Source organism: Otolemur garnettii, unplaced genomic scaffold (assembly GCF_000181295.1).
Source record: "Otolemur garnettii isolate 467f Iridium unplaced genomic scaffold, OtoGar3 scaffold00006, whole genome shotgun sequence".
NCBI lineage: Eukaryota > Metazoa > Chordata > Mammalia > Primates > Galagidae > Otolemur > Otolemur garnettii.
The window spans coordinates 41,483,861-41,504,278 of NW_003852401.1; the positions used below are offsets into that span (position 1 = coordinate 41,483,861).

General features: G+C 36.3%; 1 protein-coding gene across 2 annotated transcripts in view; it reads right to left on the reverse strand.

Moving 5' to 3' along the window:
* GKAP1 (G kinase anchoring protein 1) overlaps window positions 1-20,418 on the reverse strand; it is an 89,974-nt gene that overhangs the window by 1,955 nt on the left and 67,601 nt on the right. The window contains exons 8-12 of one of the 2 annotated variants that reach the window (XM_003782978.3): window positions 19,161-19,310; window positions 10,247-10,348; window positions 7,540-7,603; window positions 2,148-2,218; window positions 768-845 (exon numbers count right to left, since the gene is read on the reverse strand). In XM_003782978.3, coding sequence (XP_003783026.1) covers window positions 768-845; window positions 2,148-2,218; window positions 7,540-7,603; window positions 10,247-10,348; window positions 19,161-19,310 — 465 coding nt within the window. The remainder of the gene's footprint in view (window positions 1-767; window positions 846-2,147; window positions 2,219-7,539; window positions 7,604-10,246; window positions 10,349-19,160; window positions 19,311-20,418) is intronic. The other variant, XM_003782979.2, reaches the window with a different exon arrangement.

The window sequence follows — 20,418 nt, forward strand, 5'->3', positions numbered from 1 at the left end:
GCCTGGCCATTTTTTGGTTGCAGCCATCATTGTTGTTTGGCGGGCCCGGGCTGGGGATTCGAACCCGCCAGCTTAGGTGTATGTGGCTGGCGCCTTAGCCGCTTGAGCCACAGGCGCCGAGCCAGAAGTGAATTTCTTAAAGTGGTGGTTTTATCAGTGGCATATATAGCCCTGACTCACTGAAAATGAAGGTGGCTTCTCTTCATTTCTTTCATCCTTTTTCTGACTATTAAGTTGACCTTTTTTTCTTTTGTTTTTTACATTGAGTCTAAGATGTATAGTTTCCCTCTTAAGGTCAAAAACATTTCAACATCAGTCTTCTAAAATAAAACAACATTCCATTATAAGAATGCTGTTATTTTTTCCTGACCCCATAAACACCCTGCAATTTATTTCTTCCCTTATTTAAAAATAAAGGGGAAAGACAGCTTTATAGTGGAGACACCTGGGAGATATCACTGTACTCAAGTGATCAGATTTATGATATAATGGAACAAACATCATTTTGTATCTTCTCCCTTCAATGATTCAATGGCATGTATACCATATCATATGTAGTACCAAGAATTTTCCTTAATTATTATGATAAATATCAATATCTAGAATAACCCTAGCATCAAAATTATTATATGACCAATAACAAATTTATTAATATATTTAGTGAATAAATTTTAGCCTAAGAATAAAATAGTATTGATTCTCACACAGTTATATATTCCAAATATATTATTTGTAATGAAAACACTTCAAAATTGTAAAAAGCATACCTGGTATTTGGCTAATTCTGCTTGTAATACTTTTACTTTAGATCTTTCTTGTTCTAATGCAGCATGAAGTGAAGTCACCTATAACCAGATAGTAAATAAGGAAAAGACAGCTTTTGTCTTTGTTGGCAAATTCTCTCTTATTTATTTTTTTGGTGACAGGATCTCACTGTGTTGAACGGTCTAGAGAATGCAGTGGCATCATCACTGCAACCCTAAATTCCTGGATTCAAGTGATCCTCTTACCTCAGCCTCCCATATACACCACCATGCCCAGCTAATTTTTCTATCTTTTGTAGAAATAGCGTCTCACTATTGCTCAGGCCGGCCTCAAACTCCTGGCCTCAAGCAATCCTCCTGCTGTGGCCTCCCAAACGCTTAGCTGCAAAAACTCTAATTCTTAAGACGATTACAATGATGATTTTTGACAGCTAAATGATGAGTTGGAGAAAAGAAACCCTTCCAATAATTTCCACTAGGTATTGTACAAAGCTTATGTTAAAGATGGATAGAACAAACTTACTGTCCTAACGGAAGACATAAGAATGTGAAAGGGACAAAATCAAGTCCAGGTACAGGATAAGTTCTAGCTGTCCTTTCTGTCTCTATATTTAAGGTCCATAAAAATACAACCTTAAGCCAGGTACAGTAGCTCACACCTGTAATCCCAGCACTCTGGGAGGCCGAGGTGGTGGCCTGCCTGAGCTCAAGAGTTCGAGATCAGGCTCGGCGCCTGTGGCTCAAATGGCTAAGGCGCCAGCCACATACACCTAAGGTGGCGGGTTCGAATCCCCAGCCCGGCCCGCCAAACAACAATGATGGCTGCAACCAAAAAATGGCCAGGCGTTGTGGCGGGCACCTGTAGTCCCAGCTACTTGGGAGGCTGAGGCAGGAGACTCGCTTGAGCCCAGGAGCTGGAGGTTGCTGTGAGCGTGATGCCATGGCACTCTACCCAGGGGATAGCTTGAGGCTCCGTCTCAAAAAAAAAAAAACGAGATCAGCTCTGAGCTAGAGTGAGACCCCTATCTCTAAAAATAGCCGGGTATTGTGGCGGGTGCTGTAGTCCCAGCTACTTGGGAGGCTGAGGCAAGAGAATTGCTTGAGCCCAAGTGTCTGTGTGAGCTATGACGCCACGGTACTCTACCCAGAGCAACAAAGTGAGACTCTGTCTCAAAAAACAAACAAACAATATTATCTTCGTCATTCTTCAGAACATACCTATCTTCCTTAGTACAATAAATGGAATCTTTATTTGCTATTACATGATTAATAATAAAGCATAATTTATATCATTTTCTTGCAGCACTGTTCCTTTATGTTTAGTATTTCAAGACTAAAGAACAGCTTAAGAAAAGCAGTCATGCATGCTCCATAATTCCTTACCTGTATAGTTAGCTCATTCTTGATACTCTGTGATTCATCCACTTGCAGAAGTATTTCTGCTTTATCTTTCACTGATAAAAAAGGAAAAACAGGAGTATAGTCTTTTCAGTTACTCAAATACTTTAACAATACTTTAGTAAACCAAGGAATAGCAGTGCGGTTAGAAGAATTTCTCATCTTTATGCTTTATGAATATACTTCTTAACCTTATATATCCCTTATTTTTCACTGATAAATTCTTTTTTTCTTTCAGAGACAGAGTCTGCTCTGTCTCCATGGCAGGGGTGCAGTGGTACAATTATAGCTCACTGCAACCTCAGACTCCTAGAGGCTCAAGCAATCCTCATGCCTCTGTCTCCCAAGTAAGCTGCATACCACTACACTTGGCTCATTTTTGCACTTTTTTTTGTAGAGATGGGTTTCACTATGTTGTCCATCCTGATCTCAAATTCCAGGCCTCATGCAATCCACCCACTTTAGCCTGCCAAAGTGCTGGGATTGCAGGTATGAAATACTATGCTTGGCCTCTTTAGTTTTTAAGTTTTAACCAGTAAATTCTGATTGTTACTGTCATCATGGCAATTTTTCTTTTCTTTTTTTTAGGGAGACAGTTTCATTTTATTGCCCTCGGTAGAGTACCATGGTGTCACAGCTCACAGCAACCTCTAACTCTTGGGCTTGGGCTCAAGCAGTCCTCTTGCCTTAGCCTCCTAAGTAGCTGGGACTACAGGCACCTGCCACAATGCCCGGCTATTTTTTAAGAGACCAGATCTTGCTCTTGCTCAGGCTGGTCTCGAACTCCTGAGCTCAAGCAATCCACCCACCTCAGCTTCCCAGAATACTAAGATTATAGGCATAAACAACACACCTGGCTTGCAATTGTTTTTAAAAAATTTACATTTTCTGTGATGTTAAAATATTAATTGCACAGATAGGATGAAAGTTAATTTTCACATCTATAGTAAACAGGACAAGGATATAAGAAAATAAAAAATTTCACACTGAAAAAAACTATAATGCTGGGCATGGTGGCTCATGCCTACAATTCTAGCACTCCAGGAGGCTGAAGCAGGTAGATCACTTGAGCTCAGAAGCTCAAGACCAATCTGAGCAAGAGTGAGACCTGGTTTGTACTAAAAACTACTGGCTGGACTTCATGGTGGGCCTGTAGTGCCAGCTCCTTGGGAGGCTGAGTCAAGAGGATGGCTGGAGCCTAAGAGTCTGAGGTTGCTGTGAACTATCCTGCCATGGCACTCTATTCAGGGTGACACAGTGAGATCATCTCAAGAAAAAAAGATTTAAAAAATAGCGTAGAATGATTTTTTATTTAACTGCTGGGGGTGCACATACTTTAAGGACAACAAATTTATTATTCTCTGACTTTTCATAAAACAATGTCAAATAAATATAGCTCATTTGATCATAACTCATAATACCTGTGACCTCTTACCTCTTAGAACTATTTGTCTAATGGTTTTTCCCTCTTTGAAGGAAAGAGAGAAAAACTCTGGCCCCTTTGTTTCCTAGGCTTTAGAAATTTTTGCTCAGCAGAGAACCTCCTTAACCAGTGGTAATGGCTAATGCATGAAAAGCTAACTCTTTGTAAACAAGCTGGGAAAGACTGAAGAAGTAAAATTGTAATAAAATTAGCAAAGAAGGCAATGTTCAAATACATGAGTACTGATATTACCACCACTCTGCCAATGTAACCTTGCAATTCAATCTTTTTTTTTTAAGAGACAGAGTCTCATTATGTCTCCCTTGAAAGAGTGCCGTGGCATCACAGTTCATAGCAACTTTAGACCCTTGGGCTTAAGTGATTCTCTTGCCTCAGCCTCCCAAGTAGCTGGGACTACAGGCACCCGCCACAACACCCGGCTATTTTTTTTTATGATGTAGTTATCATTGTTGTTTAGTGGGCTGGGCCAGGCTTGGACCCACCAGCCTCAGTGTATGTGGCCGGCACCCTACTCACTGAGCTACGGGTGCCGAGCCTCAATTCAATTTTTTTCATACTTTAGTATGATGCTCAGTAAGATGATACGCTGTGTCAAGAATCAACTCATGGTATCTTAATAATCAATGTGAGAACTTGTACAAATTGTACTTTCTCTTCCTCTACCCTCCAGGTTTATATGCATTTTGTAAAAACTAGTGATTTTTAATAATTTATCTAATAGTTAAATTATAGTCAGTTTTCCCATAATGCCTATTTTGAAAACACAAATTTAATTCAATGAGGTTGATATATCAGGGAATAACTAAACATAAAACAAATTTTCGTCCATGGCAAGCATAATTTCACAAACACAGAAAACTGCGCGTAGGCCTACACCTCACATATCTACCAGTTATCAGTTGGTGTTGTAATTGCCCATCCTTCCACCATGTGACAGTGACACACAGCTACAACCCTTCTGAAGCCTACCTCCCCACAAGCAAGCTCCAGGGTTTCCTCAAGGTAAATTGCCATTTTTATGTAATATTTATGCATTTAACCATTTTAACATGTATAAAGCTGTTTCTGTTTTTATTGAGTTCCTATCTTTTTTAGATGTGTTGCTGTTAAGGTTTTTGTGTCCAGTGTTCCTACTCCCATTTTCCTGAGTCATGTGATTTTTTTTTTTTTTTTGAGACAGAGCCTCAAGCTGTCCCCCTGGGTAGAGTGCCATGGCATCACAGCTCACAGCAACCTCCAACTCCTGGGCTCAAGCGAGTCTCCTGCTTCAGCCTCCCAAATAGCTGGGACCACAGGCACCTGCCACAACACCTGGCTATTTTTTTTTTTGGTTACAGCTGTCATTGTTGTTTGGCGGGCCTGGATTTGAACCTGTCACCTTAGGTGTATGTGGCTGGCGCCTTAGCCACTTGAGCCACAGGCACCGGGCCAAGTCATGTGCTTTTAACTGTGAGATTTTACAGAGGCTGGTGAGTTTTAGGAATGCATGTTCATGCTGCATTATAACAGAACTGACTGTACTTATACTTATGTTATAAATGTAGAACATGATGAGTATTTTCATGTAATGATTCTACTCTGGATTACTTATGGTGTGGACTACAGACACTGATGCTAATTACTGATAGTTATTTTTAATCTATTATTGAGAGCAACCTTCAAAGTGAGTTAACCTTCTCACTTTCTATAACAGTTTATTAGTGGGGAATGTCACTTTTATCTATTTAGAATTCATATATTGTCTAATGATACTCTTCACTTCTTCAATTAGAAATATATCCTCTAAACATTTTCTTTTTCTTTTTGTAGTTTTGTTCCTTAAAGGACCCACATGGAAATCAGTAACATGCACAGTTCTAAACTAATCTCAGGATGTTAACATCTAAATGTCAAATTATTCTTTAATCTCTATTTCATCATAGTTAAGTAATATAATAGTTAACTTATAAAAAATGTGAATTTGACTCTACGTTAAGACTATACACTATGTTGAACTGGCCATGATTTCTGTTTTTTTTAATTTTTTTTATTTTTAAAGATAATAATTACTTTTATTCAGGTATACCTCCATTTTGTAGACAAATGTAGCTTTACTGCCTCAACTTCACAAATAAAACTAGTTAAGACTTGTACAATGTTCTCTGAGACTACTCACAGACACTGGACTAGAGAACAAGAAACCAGGGACCAATTTCTGGTTTTCATTCATATCAATTTGATAACTGTTGTTTTATAATATACTTCAAATTTTGGTTGAGATAGTTCTACTGACAGTACAGTCATCCCCCCCCCCCACCCCAATCTGGGGGATTGGTTCCAGGACCTCCCAAGGATATCAAAATTTGAGGATATAAAATGGCATAGTATTTGCGTATAACTATGCATATCCTAATTTATGCTCTAAATTATCTCTAGATTACTTATAATATCCAATACAATTTAAATGCTATGTAATGGTTATTATACTGTATTATTTAGGGAATAATTCCCATAAAAATATCTGTACATATTCAACATAGCTGCAATTTAAAAAAATTTTTGATCTGTAAGTTTTTGAATCTATAGATGCAAAAATCCACAGATAAAGAGGGCTAACTTTACCTTCACATCTGAATACAACTATTGGAAGCAATTATTGCTTCAGTGCGAGTTTCACATTTTCTTTTTCTTTTCTTTTTTTTTTTTTTTTTGCTGTTTTTGGCTGGGACTGGGTTTGAACCCACCACCTTTAGGATTTCATTAGCCTTTATTATTAGGAAAATTATTTCTTATATTTAATCTATTCAGATGATTTTTTCATTCATTTATATCTACATGTTTTTCGAGGTTTGTAACTTTTTTGAATAAATATCATATTAAAAGTTAATACATATTTCCTTTTCTGTTATGTTAAAATGAGGAACACAACTGATTTGAGGGGCTTTCAAGTAACATCAACTGTACTAATCTTATCATCTCTAATCATTTTGGGGTTGATTTCCTTGGCATCCTAATTGGTGATCTCTTGTCAAAAGTTTAGAATGGCAGCAAAAGTATGAAGAGTTCTAGGGTAGAGAAAAAGGAAAGAAGGAAATAAGAAAGAAAACCTAAAAGTGATGACAGGCCACCTTGCTCTAATAACTAAAAACAGACCCCTAAGTGAATGTTATACTTGTTTTCCCTTTAAATATAGTTCAGTAATTTATAGGAATTAAAATTTTACGTTTCTTTTACCTGAATAGTCATAAACTAAGGTATAAAACTGAGGTGCTCTAAGAGTGACTTGTAACAAAAACATCATCAGCTTATGATACTAATATATATAGCTTATATCACTCTATGAAGCCTTTTTATTTTGAGCTTTTTCCAATTCTTTTTTTTTTTTTGAGACAGAGCCTCAAGCTGTCACCCTGGGCAGAGTGCTGTGGCATCACAGCTCACAGCAACCTCCAACTCCTGGGCTCAAGCGAGTCTCCTGCCTCTGCCTCCCAAGTAGCTGGGACTACAGGTGCCCGCCACGACGCCCGGCTATTTTTTGGTTGCAGCTGTCATTGTTGTTTGGCGGGCCCGGGCTGGATTCGAACCCGCCAGCTCAGGTGTATGTGGCTGGTGCCTTAGCTGCTTGAGCCACAGGAGCTGAGCCTTCAATTCTTTTTTATTGATACATAATAATTATACATATTTGTGGATATATGTGATATTTTGATACATGCATTATGATGTTTAATGATCAAATCAGAGTATTTAGGATCTTCATCATCATACACTTCTCATTTCTTTGTGTTGGGTATATTTCAAATCTTCTCTGCAAGCTATTTTGAAATATGTAAATTACTGTTAACTACAGTTGACCTACTAAGGTCTTGAACACTATTTTTTGAGTTGATAAATCACATATTTGAAAAAACATCTTCAGATATTATTTAAGATTCTAAAAACATACAAATCACTTACTTTCACCTTCCTGAAGCATTTTCAGTAACTGTGCATTTCTTGCCTTTACTTCTTTATACTTTGCCTAATAGTCAAAGGAAAAAGATTTAATTTTTTAAAAAGTAAATGATAAATTAATGATTTACTATCAATTTATGTGAATTCTAGGCTTACTCAAAGACATAAACTACTATGAAAGAAACAAGATGGAAGAAATATAATCAGCACTACCTACTTAAATCCCTGGCACAATAATAGAAATTACTGTTGTTAAGTGATTAAAAATTTAAGAGAAAAGGGATAAAATTGGAGAAAAATCAGTATAATACTAACTTTCCTAAAGTCTTCCTCTTTTTGTTCTCAAATAAACCCTTAAGGAATTCAAAATAATTTAGATGAAAAGCAAAAGAAAAATGATTCAACATTCTAAATCAGTACTATCTAGTAATATTGTACAACTTTCTATATTATCTGTTCTATATTTGCCACTGTCCAGTATGTGCCTACAGAATCCTAGAAACTATGCTAGTGTGACTGAGAAAATACCTTTTTAATTTTATTTGACCCTTATTTATTTATTTGAGACAGTCTCTTACTATGTCACCCTCAGTAGAGTGCCATGGTGTCACAGTTTACAGCAACCTCAAACTCTGGGGCTTAAGCAATCTTGCCTCAGCCTCCCATAGTAGCTGGGACTATAGGTGCCCGCCACAATGCTGGTTATTTTTTGGTTGTAGTTGTCACTGTTTGGCAGGCCCAGGCTGGATTTGAACATGTCAACTCTGGTGTATGTGGCTGGTGCCCTACATGCTTATCTACAGGTGCTGAGCCTATTTGACCCTAATTTAAATTATGATAGACTTGCAGTAGTTATTGAGTTTTACAGTACAGTTCTCTACCTTCTCAGTTAAGGTTCAATTAATCTTTTGCTATTTCCTTGATTAGTAATTATTACTATAGTAATTTTTAGTTGATGTAAATGAGCAATTTACTAAATATCTTTCAACTCTTTTTCAACTTCTTTTTCCAAATGGCTTAGCTTCCTCTGACACTACATAATGACATATATGTTATGAAAAGAGGAACTGTGTTCCACATTAACATCCATATTCTAAGCAATCTTCTACCTACATTAGGATTCAACAAGTAACACTCTAAATTATTTATAGAGATGTAATACATTAATACATTAGAGAAAAAAAATACATTTACTGTATTATATATTATAGAAAAACAAAAGCCTAAAGAAAACAGATCAGTATAAGAAACTTGTCATTTTAACCTGTCTGCACTGTTACATGTGCAGAGCCCAGAAAAGTATCTGGCATATTACAGGCACTCAATAAGTTATTTTTGGTTAATGATAATGATATTGTTATAAGTAACTATTATTAATAATACTAGTCAAAAAATGATACTTAAGATGAATAACAGATTAAAAAAGGTTTTTTTTTTTTTTTGAGACAGAGTTTCACTCAGTCGCCCTGGGTAGAGTGGTATAACATCATAGCTCACAGCAACCTCAAACTCTTGGGCTCAAGTGATTCTCTTGCCTCAGCCTCCCAAGTAGCTGGGAATACAGGCACCTGCCACGACACTGTGCTAGTTTTAGTGGAGAAAGGGTCATGCTCTTGCTCAGGATGGTCTCAAACTCTTGAGCTCAAGCAATCTACCTGTCTTGGCCTCTCAGACTGCTAGGATTACACATGTGACCCATGATGCCCAGCGCCCCCCTCCCCCCAAAACGATTTTCTGAAAAGCCTAAAGGAAGAGAGAGTAATGGACCTGTAGTTGAAAATAAATTGTATACAAAACAAATGTTGGTAAAAATGTGGAGTAATTGGAACCCTCATTCATTGTTGGTGGAAATGTAAAATAGTGTGGTTGTTATGAAAATAATTTGGTAGTTGCTCAAAAAGTTAAACAGACTTGCTGGGCATAGTGGCTCATGCCTGTAAACCCAGCACTCCGGGAGGTTGAGATAGGTGAATTGCTTGAACTCAGGAGTTTGAGACCAGCCTAAGCAACAGTGAGACTCCATCTTTACTAAAAATAGGAATATGACAAAATCTAGCAATTCCACTCTTAAACTGTGGACTCAGATACTTGTGTACAAGTGAACAAAATTTGATATGTATGTACAATGAATGAAATTCTGAAACATGCTACAACACGGATGAACCTTGAAAACATTATGCTAAGTGAAAGAAGCCAGACACAAAAGGGTAAGTATTACTCTGATTCCACCTATGTGAAGTACCTAGACTAGGCAAATTCATAGAGATTATAGGTACCAGGGGCTAGGGAAGATAAAAACTGGGGAGTTGTTCAATGGGTACAGAATTTTTGTTTGAGATAATGAAAAAGTTCTGGAAACAGATAATGGTGATGGTTATACAATATTGTGAAGATACTTAATGCTATTGAAGTGTATACTTAAAATGGTTATGTCATATGTATTTTATAACAATAAAAAATACTGCATGAAAACTGTACCTCATTAAAATTGATTTTATAAAAACAAATTATGTTATCATTCAGACTTGAAATCATTAATCAAAGGGTTTAAAAACGTAAATAGCAAAAAAAAAAAAAAACTTAAAGTTAGGAAAATCCTAAATAGTAGAATAACTGTTTCTACCAACTGAATATTAAAAATATTTACATATTAGAAAACAGAAAATGCAGAAATGTATCAAATTATTTTCTTGTGTAAATGGACACAAACCTCCCATTGAGTGATGACATTTTTTAGCTTCTGGATTTCAGCATCCTTCCTTTCCAGTTCCAACTTTAGTCTTTCAATTCTTCCATCTTTCAGAACCACTTCCTAAAAAGTGAAAAATGCTATTTATTTTAGAACTAAGATCATTCTGTCAAGCTTGGTTTACAATATTCCTTTATGAAAAGTTTAAGAGGGAAATTGTGATTTTAATTTTCTTTTATTTATTTATTTATTTTGCAGTTTTTGGGCCAGGGCTGGGTTTGAACTTGCCACCTCCAGTATATGGGGCTGGCGCCCTACTCCTTTGAGCCACAGGTGCTGCCTCTTGATTTTAATTTTCTAAGGCAACCTTAAACTGTTGACTACATTTCCACTTTGTCTCATATACTCCAATTATGTACAGTGCAAGCAAATAAAATATTTGTTACTCTCAGACTACAAACATACCCTAAAACAATCTCAGGGCTTCAAATGAATGCATTAGTGCTCTGTCTTGTATATCCAAAAGAATTGAAAAGTACCTTAAAACTACAAAATAAATTATAAGAAATACAAAACCCAATAATAAATAGTTTTCTGTATTAGCAATTAATAGCTAGGAGACATAACTAGAAAAATAATTTACTCCCAACAGCAACAAAAAATACTCAGAACAGTGGAGTCCGTACTTCAGTGGGTAGGGCTCTGGCCACAGACACCAAGGCTGGCGGGTTCAAACACAGCCCGTGCCAGATAAAATGACAACTGCAATAAAACAAATGGCCGGGTGCAGTGGCAGGTGCCTGCAGTCCTAGCTGCCTGGGAGGCTGAGGCAAGAGAATCACTTAAGTCCAAGAGTTTGAGGTTGCTGTGAGCTGTGATGCCACCCTATCCAGAGCGACAGCTTGAGATTGTCTCAAAAAAAAAAAGAAAAACAGAAAAATGAAATTAAGAAATCTTTATGACCTATACTAAGAGAACCACAAAATTTGAAAATGATGTAGAACAAAGTATGTTTGTTGACAGGAAGGCTAAACATTACTTTGTATGTTCAATAAAATTTCAGTTGAAATTCCAATAGGACTTTGTGCTTGGAACTTAGTAAAGACTTCATCTGGGAGAATACAGAATGTAGACAAATAAGAAGTTAATTTGATGACAAGGGATTTGCTTATCAAATAATTATATACTATAAAGCAAAAATAAATAAAAGAGTATGGTCATGGCACCTAGGTTGACAAAGCAACGTACCAGAAAAGAAAGTTCACAAAGAGACTTGACATATAAGAATTTACTCTAATGGGCTCGGCGCCTGTGGCTCAAGTGGCTGGGGTGCCAGCCACATACACCTAGGGTGGCGGGTTCGAGTCCAGCCCGGGCCTGCCAAAACAAGAGTGATGGCTGCAACCAACAGATTGCAGGGCGTTGTGGCGGGCGCCTGTGGTCCCAGCTACTTGGGAGGCTAAGGCAGGAGGCTCGCTTGAGCCCAGGAGTTGGAGGTTGCTGTGATACCACAGTCCTCTACCCAGGGGGACAGCTTGGGGCTTTGTCTCCAAAAAAAAGAATTTACTCTAATGTAAAGATAATATTTTTTAAAAGTCAGAAAAGACTAAATTACAGAATGATATGTTACAGAAAAAATGGCTAGCTGGGAAAAATCAAGTTAAGCCTCTGTCTTCTTGCACCATATACCAAAACAAATAACCCCAAAGCCATATTTTAATAAAAATATAAATTGGTTCTATTTATCTAAGGCATTATGTAGCAACAGTAACAAATTCCACAAATACTGACCATCTAACTGCTAGGTGCTGGGTGTACAATGGTTAACAGAACTGAAAAGATTCTTGCCTTCATGAGACTTTTCTGGTGAAGGAGACAAATATTACATAAACAAATGTTGTTATTAGAAACCAAGGTTTAATCTATGAAGAAAGGAAATACAAAACTCTTTACACAAAACTATAAAGAGAATAATGTGGATTATTCCCTTGTGGATTAGGTAGTGACACTTAAGATGAACCTCGAGTGATGGGTAGAAATTGGCTAAGTAAAAAGTAGAGAAAAGAGCTTTTTAGGTAGAAAAAACAGTATGTTTAAGGCCCTGGGGCAGGAAATGGCCAGGAGAATTTAAAGAAAAGAAGAAGGTAGTGTTGTTGGAGGGTAGGGAGGGAGAAGATGGTACAAGATGACCTTAGAGCAAGTGGTAGAGGCTTGATGTCACAGGATCTTGTAGGCTATCAGAACAGTCTGCATATTAGTCAAAGTAAAATGGAAAGCATTTAAAAATCCTGAAGGATTTTAAACTGGAATGTTTGATTTATAAACATTTATGTTAGACTTACATTTTTAAAGAATCCCTTTGCATGTTGAAGACAGGTAAAAAGATACCTTTCATTGCCACTACAAACCCAGATCAGATGAGATTATGCCTTTGGATTATGATGGAAGCAAGTAAAAGAAGCATATCTTAGAATAATTTGGAGGGAGAATCACCTGCATTTAATGAGAGCCTGAATGTGGTAAATGAAGAAGATGGACACTGCAATCCAAGTTTCTAGTTCAAGGAATAGGTATTTCTAATCTTTAGACTATTTCTAATTAGGATATTTCTAATCTTTAGATTATATGAAAATATAATACTATAAAGAATCTCACTTTTAGGAACTAATCTCAAATAGATAAGTGAGGAAAGGAAGTATCTATGCAAGTTTTCACTGTAGATCTATCACCAAAAAATGCACATTAATTTAAATGCCAAACAATAGAATACAGGCTAAGTAACATGATAAATTCACAAAACTAAAAAATATGAAGTCAACAAAAATAATATAGAACTATAAAATATGTTTGCATGACACCAACATTATAATGATATGTGCAAAGGAAAAATTCTGGAAGAACATACAACAAAATTTTAATAACTATTTTGGACATGGAATTACAAAGGAGTTAATTTTATTGTTTAAATCTTCCTTTTATCAAAATCATTTTATACTGAGTATATTATCATGAAATAACAAAATAGTATTTTACTTTTTTTTTGAGACACAGCAACCTCAAACTCCTAGGCTCAAGCAATCCTGCCTCAATTTCCCAAGTAGCTGGGACTACAGGGGTACGCTACCAAGCCCAGCTAATTTTTTTCCATTTTCAGTAGTGACGGGGTCTAGTTTTTGCTTAGGCTGGTCTACAAATCCTTGAGCTCAAAGGATCCTTCCACCTTAGCCTCCCACAGTGTTAGAATTACAAGCTTTAGAAACTGTGCCTGGGTAGTATTTTACTTCAGAAAATAAAGAGAATCATGTAAGTATTTTTAAAAATATAGCTGAGTATGACTATCATCTTTGAATAGAAAAGTCCTTCTGACACTGGCATCAAATAGCACTAACAAAATCAAGAGGTAAATGAAAAACTGGGAAAATTAGTTGTAACCACTATACAGACATGTGGCCAAAAACTTGATAAAATGTAGCAAGTAAAGTGATGTTTTATCAAATTGGTATGTTTAAAAAAGTTTTTTCTCAGTGTGGATAACTGAAGGCAATTTAGCTAAAAAAGGGAATTATCTAATGTATAGGAATTACTTAATGTCGTAACATGCTGACCATCTGTATTTAACTAAAACAGCTGTCTATACAACAATTTCTACCTTGCTGTTTTTATACACCCATAGAAAAGTGGGGCTTCACTGAAACATAAATACTGTAGTTGTTTTCTCTAAGTGAGTGAGATTAGGGTCATTGTTTTCCCACTACATCTGCAAATTGGGGATATAATGGTACCCCCAACTTCGTAGTTAATTGTTAAAAATTAAATGAGGGCATGCCTTTTCATGCCCTTTACGTCTTTAATATAATGCCCAGCATATACATATAAGGCCTTAAATGTTTATTTCTGCCATTATCATTTCTTCATTTTACTTATCGGTAGCTTCCAAAATTTCTACAATAAACATCATTACTTTTTTTTTTTTTGAGACAGAGCCTCAAGCTTTTCCCCCGCCCCCGGGTAGAGTGCTGTGGCTTCTCAGCTCACAGCAACCTCCAACTCCTGGGCTCAAGCGAGTCTCCTGCCTCAGCCTCCCAAGTAGCTGGGACCACAGGTGCCCGCCACAATGCCCAGCTATTTTTTTTATTTTGGTTGCAGCCATCATTGTTGTTTGGCAGGCCCAGGATGGATTCAAACCCGCCACCTTGGGTGTACGTGGCTGACGCCTTAGCCACTTGAGCCACAGGCACCAAGCCAACATCATTACTTTTTAAAACAGAAAGGCATTTTCCTTTTTAGAGACAGAGTCTCACTTTGTCACCCTCAGTAGAGTGCCATGACATCACAGCTCACAGCAACCTCCAGCTTTTGGGCTTAGGTGATTTTCTTACCTCAGCCTCCTGAGTAGCTGGGATTACAGGTGCCCGCCACAATGCCCAGCTATTTTTTTGTTTCAGTTTGCCTAGGACCAGGTGTGAACCTACCACCCTCGGTATATGGGGCCGGCACCCTACTCACTGAGCCACAGGCACTGCCCAGAAAGTCATGTTTTAATGTATACTCATTTTTAATGAAGTCCTATATTTCAATAAATACATTTTTAAAATTATCTTCTAAATAGAAGATACTATACTAAAATGGGATAAAGCATGCATAAAAGTCCCACGAGGGACTTGCAACCTATTAAGAATGCTAAGAAAAAATGTGCTAGTGAAATATGGCATAAGTAAAACAAGTTATTATGGGGCATCAAGAAAGGAAAGATTGTATCCAGGTTTTCTGTTTCTAGTGTTTGGGGTAGTGAGAAAAAACTTCAGGGAGGAGGTGACATGTGAAATGAACCTTGAGTAAACCTGTGAAGGGCCTAACATTCTAAAGTGGTCTGCCCCAGCTACAAGAAAATTTGGAAGTATACATACAGTTAATTAGGTTGAGGCTATACTGCAGAACAATGCTTTCAAAGACATTTCACAATGACCCCTTGACAAGAATGTTTTATACATATCATGACCTAGAATGCACATACATGTTAGTATATGTACATATGTATGTATATATGTTGTACATGTATATACAGACACATGAATATACAGAAATAAATTTCATAAATTATAAATATGTGTCACATACTCTAATGTTTGCTCCTGTCCCTTTTTTTTTTTTAGACAACAGTCTTGCTGTGTCGCCCTCAGTAGAGTGCCATGGTGTCACAGCTCACAGCAATCTCAAACTCTTGGGCTTAAGCAATTCTCTTGACTCAGCCTCCCATGTACCTGGAATTACAGGCACCTGCCACAATGCCTGGCTATTTTTTGTTGCAATTGTCATTGTTATTTAGCTGGCCTGGGCCAGGTTAGAACCTGTCAGCCTTGGTGCATGTTGCCAGCGCACTGTGCTACAGGAGCCAAGTCATGTCCCAATTTTTTTGTAATCATCTACTAAAGTTGATTTTAGAGCCTATCAAATGGGTTAGGAAACTCAATTTGAAAAGCACAGCCAAGAGATTTAAATTGAAGTTAAGGACATTGTATATGTACTTAATCAATAGACACTGAAGTTTAAGGGTCAAACATAGCATGGTAAAAATCATGCTTTAGAAAAAGGCATCTGTGGCTCGGCGCCTATAGCTCAACCGGCTAAGGCACCCAGCCACATACACCTAAGGTGGCGGGTTCGAATCCCCAGCCTGGACCCGCCAAACAACAATGACGGCTGCAAACAAAAAAAAAAAAAAAATAGCCGGGTGTTGTGGTGGGCGCCTGTCGTCCCAGCTACTTGGGAGGCAGAGGCAGGAGACTCGCTTGAGCCCAGGAGTTGGAGGTGGCTGTGAGCTGTAATGCCACGACACTCTACCCAAGGGGACAGCTTGAGGCTCTGTCTCAAAAAAAAAAAAGAAAAAAAAAGAAAAAGGCATCTGTTAGCAGTGTTTAAGATAAATTACCTGCCACTAAGTCTTAATTAAATTACATGTATATGAATTCATGAATAATATATTACATTTTCTATTTTTTATAATTATGTAAATTATATCAAACTAGTATTTGATGACTTTATTTTCATTAAATGTTACATTCTTGATATTCATCCATGTTGCTATGTAACTATAGCTCATTCATTTCTCCTACTGATTTGTTATTACCAACAACTGAGTTTTGAACATTCTTCTTGAACACGTCTCCAGGGTTTAATCTAGGGGTAGAAGAATTTCTAGAACATAGGTTAGGCCCATCATCTTCAACTTCAAAAGTTAATATCATATTATTTGCCAAAATGGTTATTTATTTATATTTCTACTAGTGGTATGTTATGTTGTTCTATTTCCTTACTAATACTTAGTATAATCTTTACCTTCCCCTTCTGTTTTTCCTAGATACTTCAGTGAAACTAACATTACCATTTAAAACTCTGTTCTCTGCTCAAAATTCTTCAAAAATTCTTTACTGTTTACTGACTAATTATAAGCCAGGCTTTAAGATCCTCCTCAATCTTTTCCAACCTACCTAATCAAATTTATACTACATTCTTCTATGAACTTTGTTTTAATTAAACTGGTTTATACTTCACTGTCTCCATACTTTTACTCAAGGCATTCCAGTTTTCTTCTTCCTTACCTCTGTATGTTTAAATCTTACTTTCTTACATTTCTAATTCAAGTGCTATTTTCTCCTCACAAAGCCATCTCTGATCCCCATTCCTGTAAATTACTATAGTACTTTATCAGTATGTCCTTTTGCCTGCACTAAATAATTATCTATTAGATGCATTGTGTACAACATGCTGTGCAAAAGACTTTGCTCATAATTGCTAACTTTCCTAATTTGTAGTAACAGCATGAGAAAGGCAAGTATTTCATTCCAACATAACACAGCTGATTAGCTACAGAACTATGATTTGTTATTGGGCTTGTCTGATTTTAAAATCTATTCTTTTCCACTATAGTACACTATCACTTTGGTTTTATTATACTAATATCATTAATAATAGCTAATTATTTAGCTAAACATATATACTCAATTTTGCAAGGGCTTGGGGTATCTTAAGTATTTGCTGAAATATATTAACATCACTCCTTCTATCCAAAAATGATCTGAGATGGTTTAAAAAATAAGATATGGACTGTATGAAGGGGAAAATTATAATCAACGAAAATGGGGGAAGAGGATAAACTAACCAAAATGGTAACAGGGTTGCTTGGACTGTACATAAAATTTGGCAGTCAAAGCAAGACAGGAAAATATTAAATTTAATGCCAGAAAGAAAGAAGCTCACAAATACCTCAGAGTAGGCAAAGATTTCCCAATACTAAATTGAAAACAGATTTTCACATGGAATAGTATTAGTTATAAATCAATCTTCTGGCTGCACTAAAAAGTCTTTAAGGTCTCTCGTCTCCATATAATAAACACAATATCGAATGACTAATTATCAGTCTTCTTAGTAAATAAAATATAACTTAATCCATTGAAGAGATTAAAAGTATGGGACCAGGTTTTTAAAATTTGGGGTAAGTTTTATAGGAATCTGTCAAATTAAGAAAGACTAAATCAAAGGACTGTTAAGTGGCAATGAGGATATGGCAAAAGTTACACAGTACTGATTTTCAGATAAGAATAATAGCATCATTTTGAAAATATTTTCTAGCAATACTTGCTCACCCAGAAATTAAATCAGAATAGAAAAGGTAGACAATACTATGCGAGCCAATGCTGCATACTGGCAAGAGAAAAGAAGAAAATTAAAGAAGGGCAAAGTGTTCTGGGGGACATTAATGATTCTTCAGGATATTAATGAAATTATTCAGTACAAGTTTCAGGCTGGGAGAAACTATGGACTAGTGGTTAATATAAGATAAAGAATAGGTTCATAATGAAGAGGAAGTAAAACAGACTTGTGATTGTTCTGGCAAAAATAAACGCAAACTTAGAGGTCTGGGAAGTAACACACTTTTAAACTGTGTGATGAGTTAAGATGCAACAGCAAGGATGTTGGAGTAGGTCATACGTCTTCCTGCATCTAAGAGTGAGGAATGAGAAGAGAAAGCATTTTCCTTTGAATAATACATTTTGGGTAATACTGGTCTCTAGCAGAGGTTGGCAAAACTTTTTTCCTCCAATGGGACCAACAGTAAATATTTTAGGCTTTGTGGGTCTCATATTCTCTTTTCTTTTTTTTAAAGCAGTATTTTGAAAACATAAATACCATTATTAGTTCATGGCTCCCACAAAAACAGACCACTGACTAAATCTGATTCACAAGCAGCTTTCTCTGTTGTATAGGACAAATTCTGACTTCTTAGTTTCACAGAAAAGACATTTGTAACATAAACCAAATCTATTTCTCCTGTTGTGTCATCCCACACTCAATCCCAAATTTTAGTTGCAAAATTTTTCAGCTTCCTGAATATTGAGTTGAAGGCCTTTTTTATAACTCGGGATCCTTGCAACTACAAAGCCTTTCTCGATTTCTCATTTTATATTCATCACTGAAAATCCAGTCCAAATGTCACCTTTTAATATATGCATCACAATTTACCCCAGTAGTGATCTATTACCTTTGCTATTTAAAACTTCTTTTTTATTGTTCATATCTCCCTTAAAGTCTTCATCATACTGAATGATAATCCCATTACTGGCCTACCTCCACATATCCCCACTCCTGAGTGTCTACAGGAAGAAAGGTCTTATCCAACTTGGTATTCACACTCTCTCATACCAGTGCCTATTTGTATGCAGCACATAGCATAATGCTCAATAAACAGTCATTAATGAATAAACTACTTCATACAGTATACTTCATACTTGTTTATATAAATATCTGCATGATGACTAAGATGATACTTTAAAACTATTATCTATAATCATAATCGGATTCTACTGCTTTGTTCAAAAAAAGAAGAACAGCATTTTAATTTCACTGTGATTTAAAGAGAATTTTCTACTTTACATGCCTGGTTGTGTTCATGAGCTGTACAATTATCTGTTCCATTATATTCTGTAAGCTGTTCTCTTCTTTTTTCTCTAATAAGAATTTTATGAACATCATCTTCCAGTCTATTGAAGAATCCTCCATCATGAGATAAAGTCTGAGAACTCAATTCCTGTCAAAAATGAATTATGATTTACTATCATTTAACACAAAAGTGTATTCATTTAATAAACCTAGTCAGCCACTAAAAGGATTAAAAAAAAGAAAGAAAAATGATAGCTAAGATACAACCAACCACTTGATCCTTCCCTTATCTCCAGGAAATAAATAGTAGAGACAACATTTGTTAAGTATCCTCTTCTTACTTCTTTATATTTTTTAAGTTAGGTGTTGCTTGATTTAAAAACTTTTGTTATTCATATATCCTACAATTCACCAAACAAATCAGTGGTTTTAGAAATATATGCAGAGTTGTACAAAACCACCAAAGCAATTTTGTAACATTTTTATGACGCCAAAAAGAAACTACACCCATTACCATTCATTCCTTATTTCCTACTGATAGTACTCCCTAGCCCCAGGCAATGCTAATCTCTTTTGTCTCTTATAGATTTGCCTATTCTGGCATTTCACATAAATGAATCAGCCAGTGTAGACTTTTGTGACTGGTTTGACTTAAACTATTTTCAAGGCTCATCTATGTTATGACATCTATTAGTACTTTATTCCCTCTTATCCTATCCTACATTTTATTTCTCCATTCATTGGTTGATGGACATTAGGACTGTTGCTACTTTGGGGCTAATAGGAAGAAGGCAGCTGTGAACATTCATGCACAACACGTGCAGGTATGTTTTCAATTCTCTTGGGTATACACTTAAGAGTAGAACAGCTGGTAACTCTATGTTTAACCTTTTGAAGTACTGTCAGATAGTTTCTAAAAGCAGTCTATCAGTTTACAATCTCATCAACAGTTCAAGTTTTTCCATATTCCCACCGACACTTTTTGTCTTTTTGATTATGCTACCCTACTAGGTATGAAGTGGTATTTCATTGTGATTTTGAGTTGATTTTCCTAACAGCTAATGATGATGAGCATCTTTTTATATGCTTATTGGTGATCTGTGTATCTTTTTGGAGAAATATTTACTCAGATCCTTTGCCCATTTTTAAATTGGGTCACTTGTCTTATTTTTGACTTGTAAGAGTTTTGTTTTGTTTTTTTTTTTTTTTGAGACAGGCGCCTCAAGCTGTCCTCCTGGGTAGAGTGCTGTGGCATC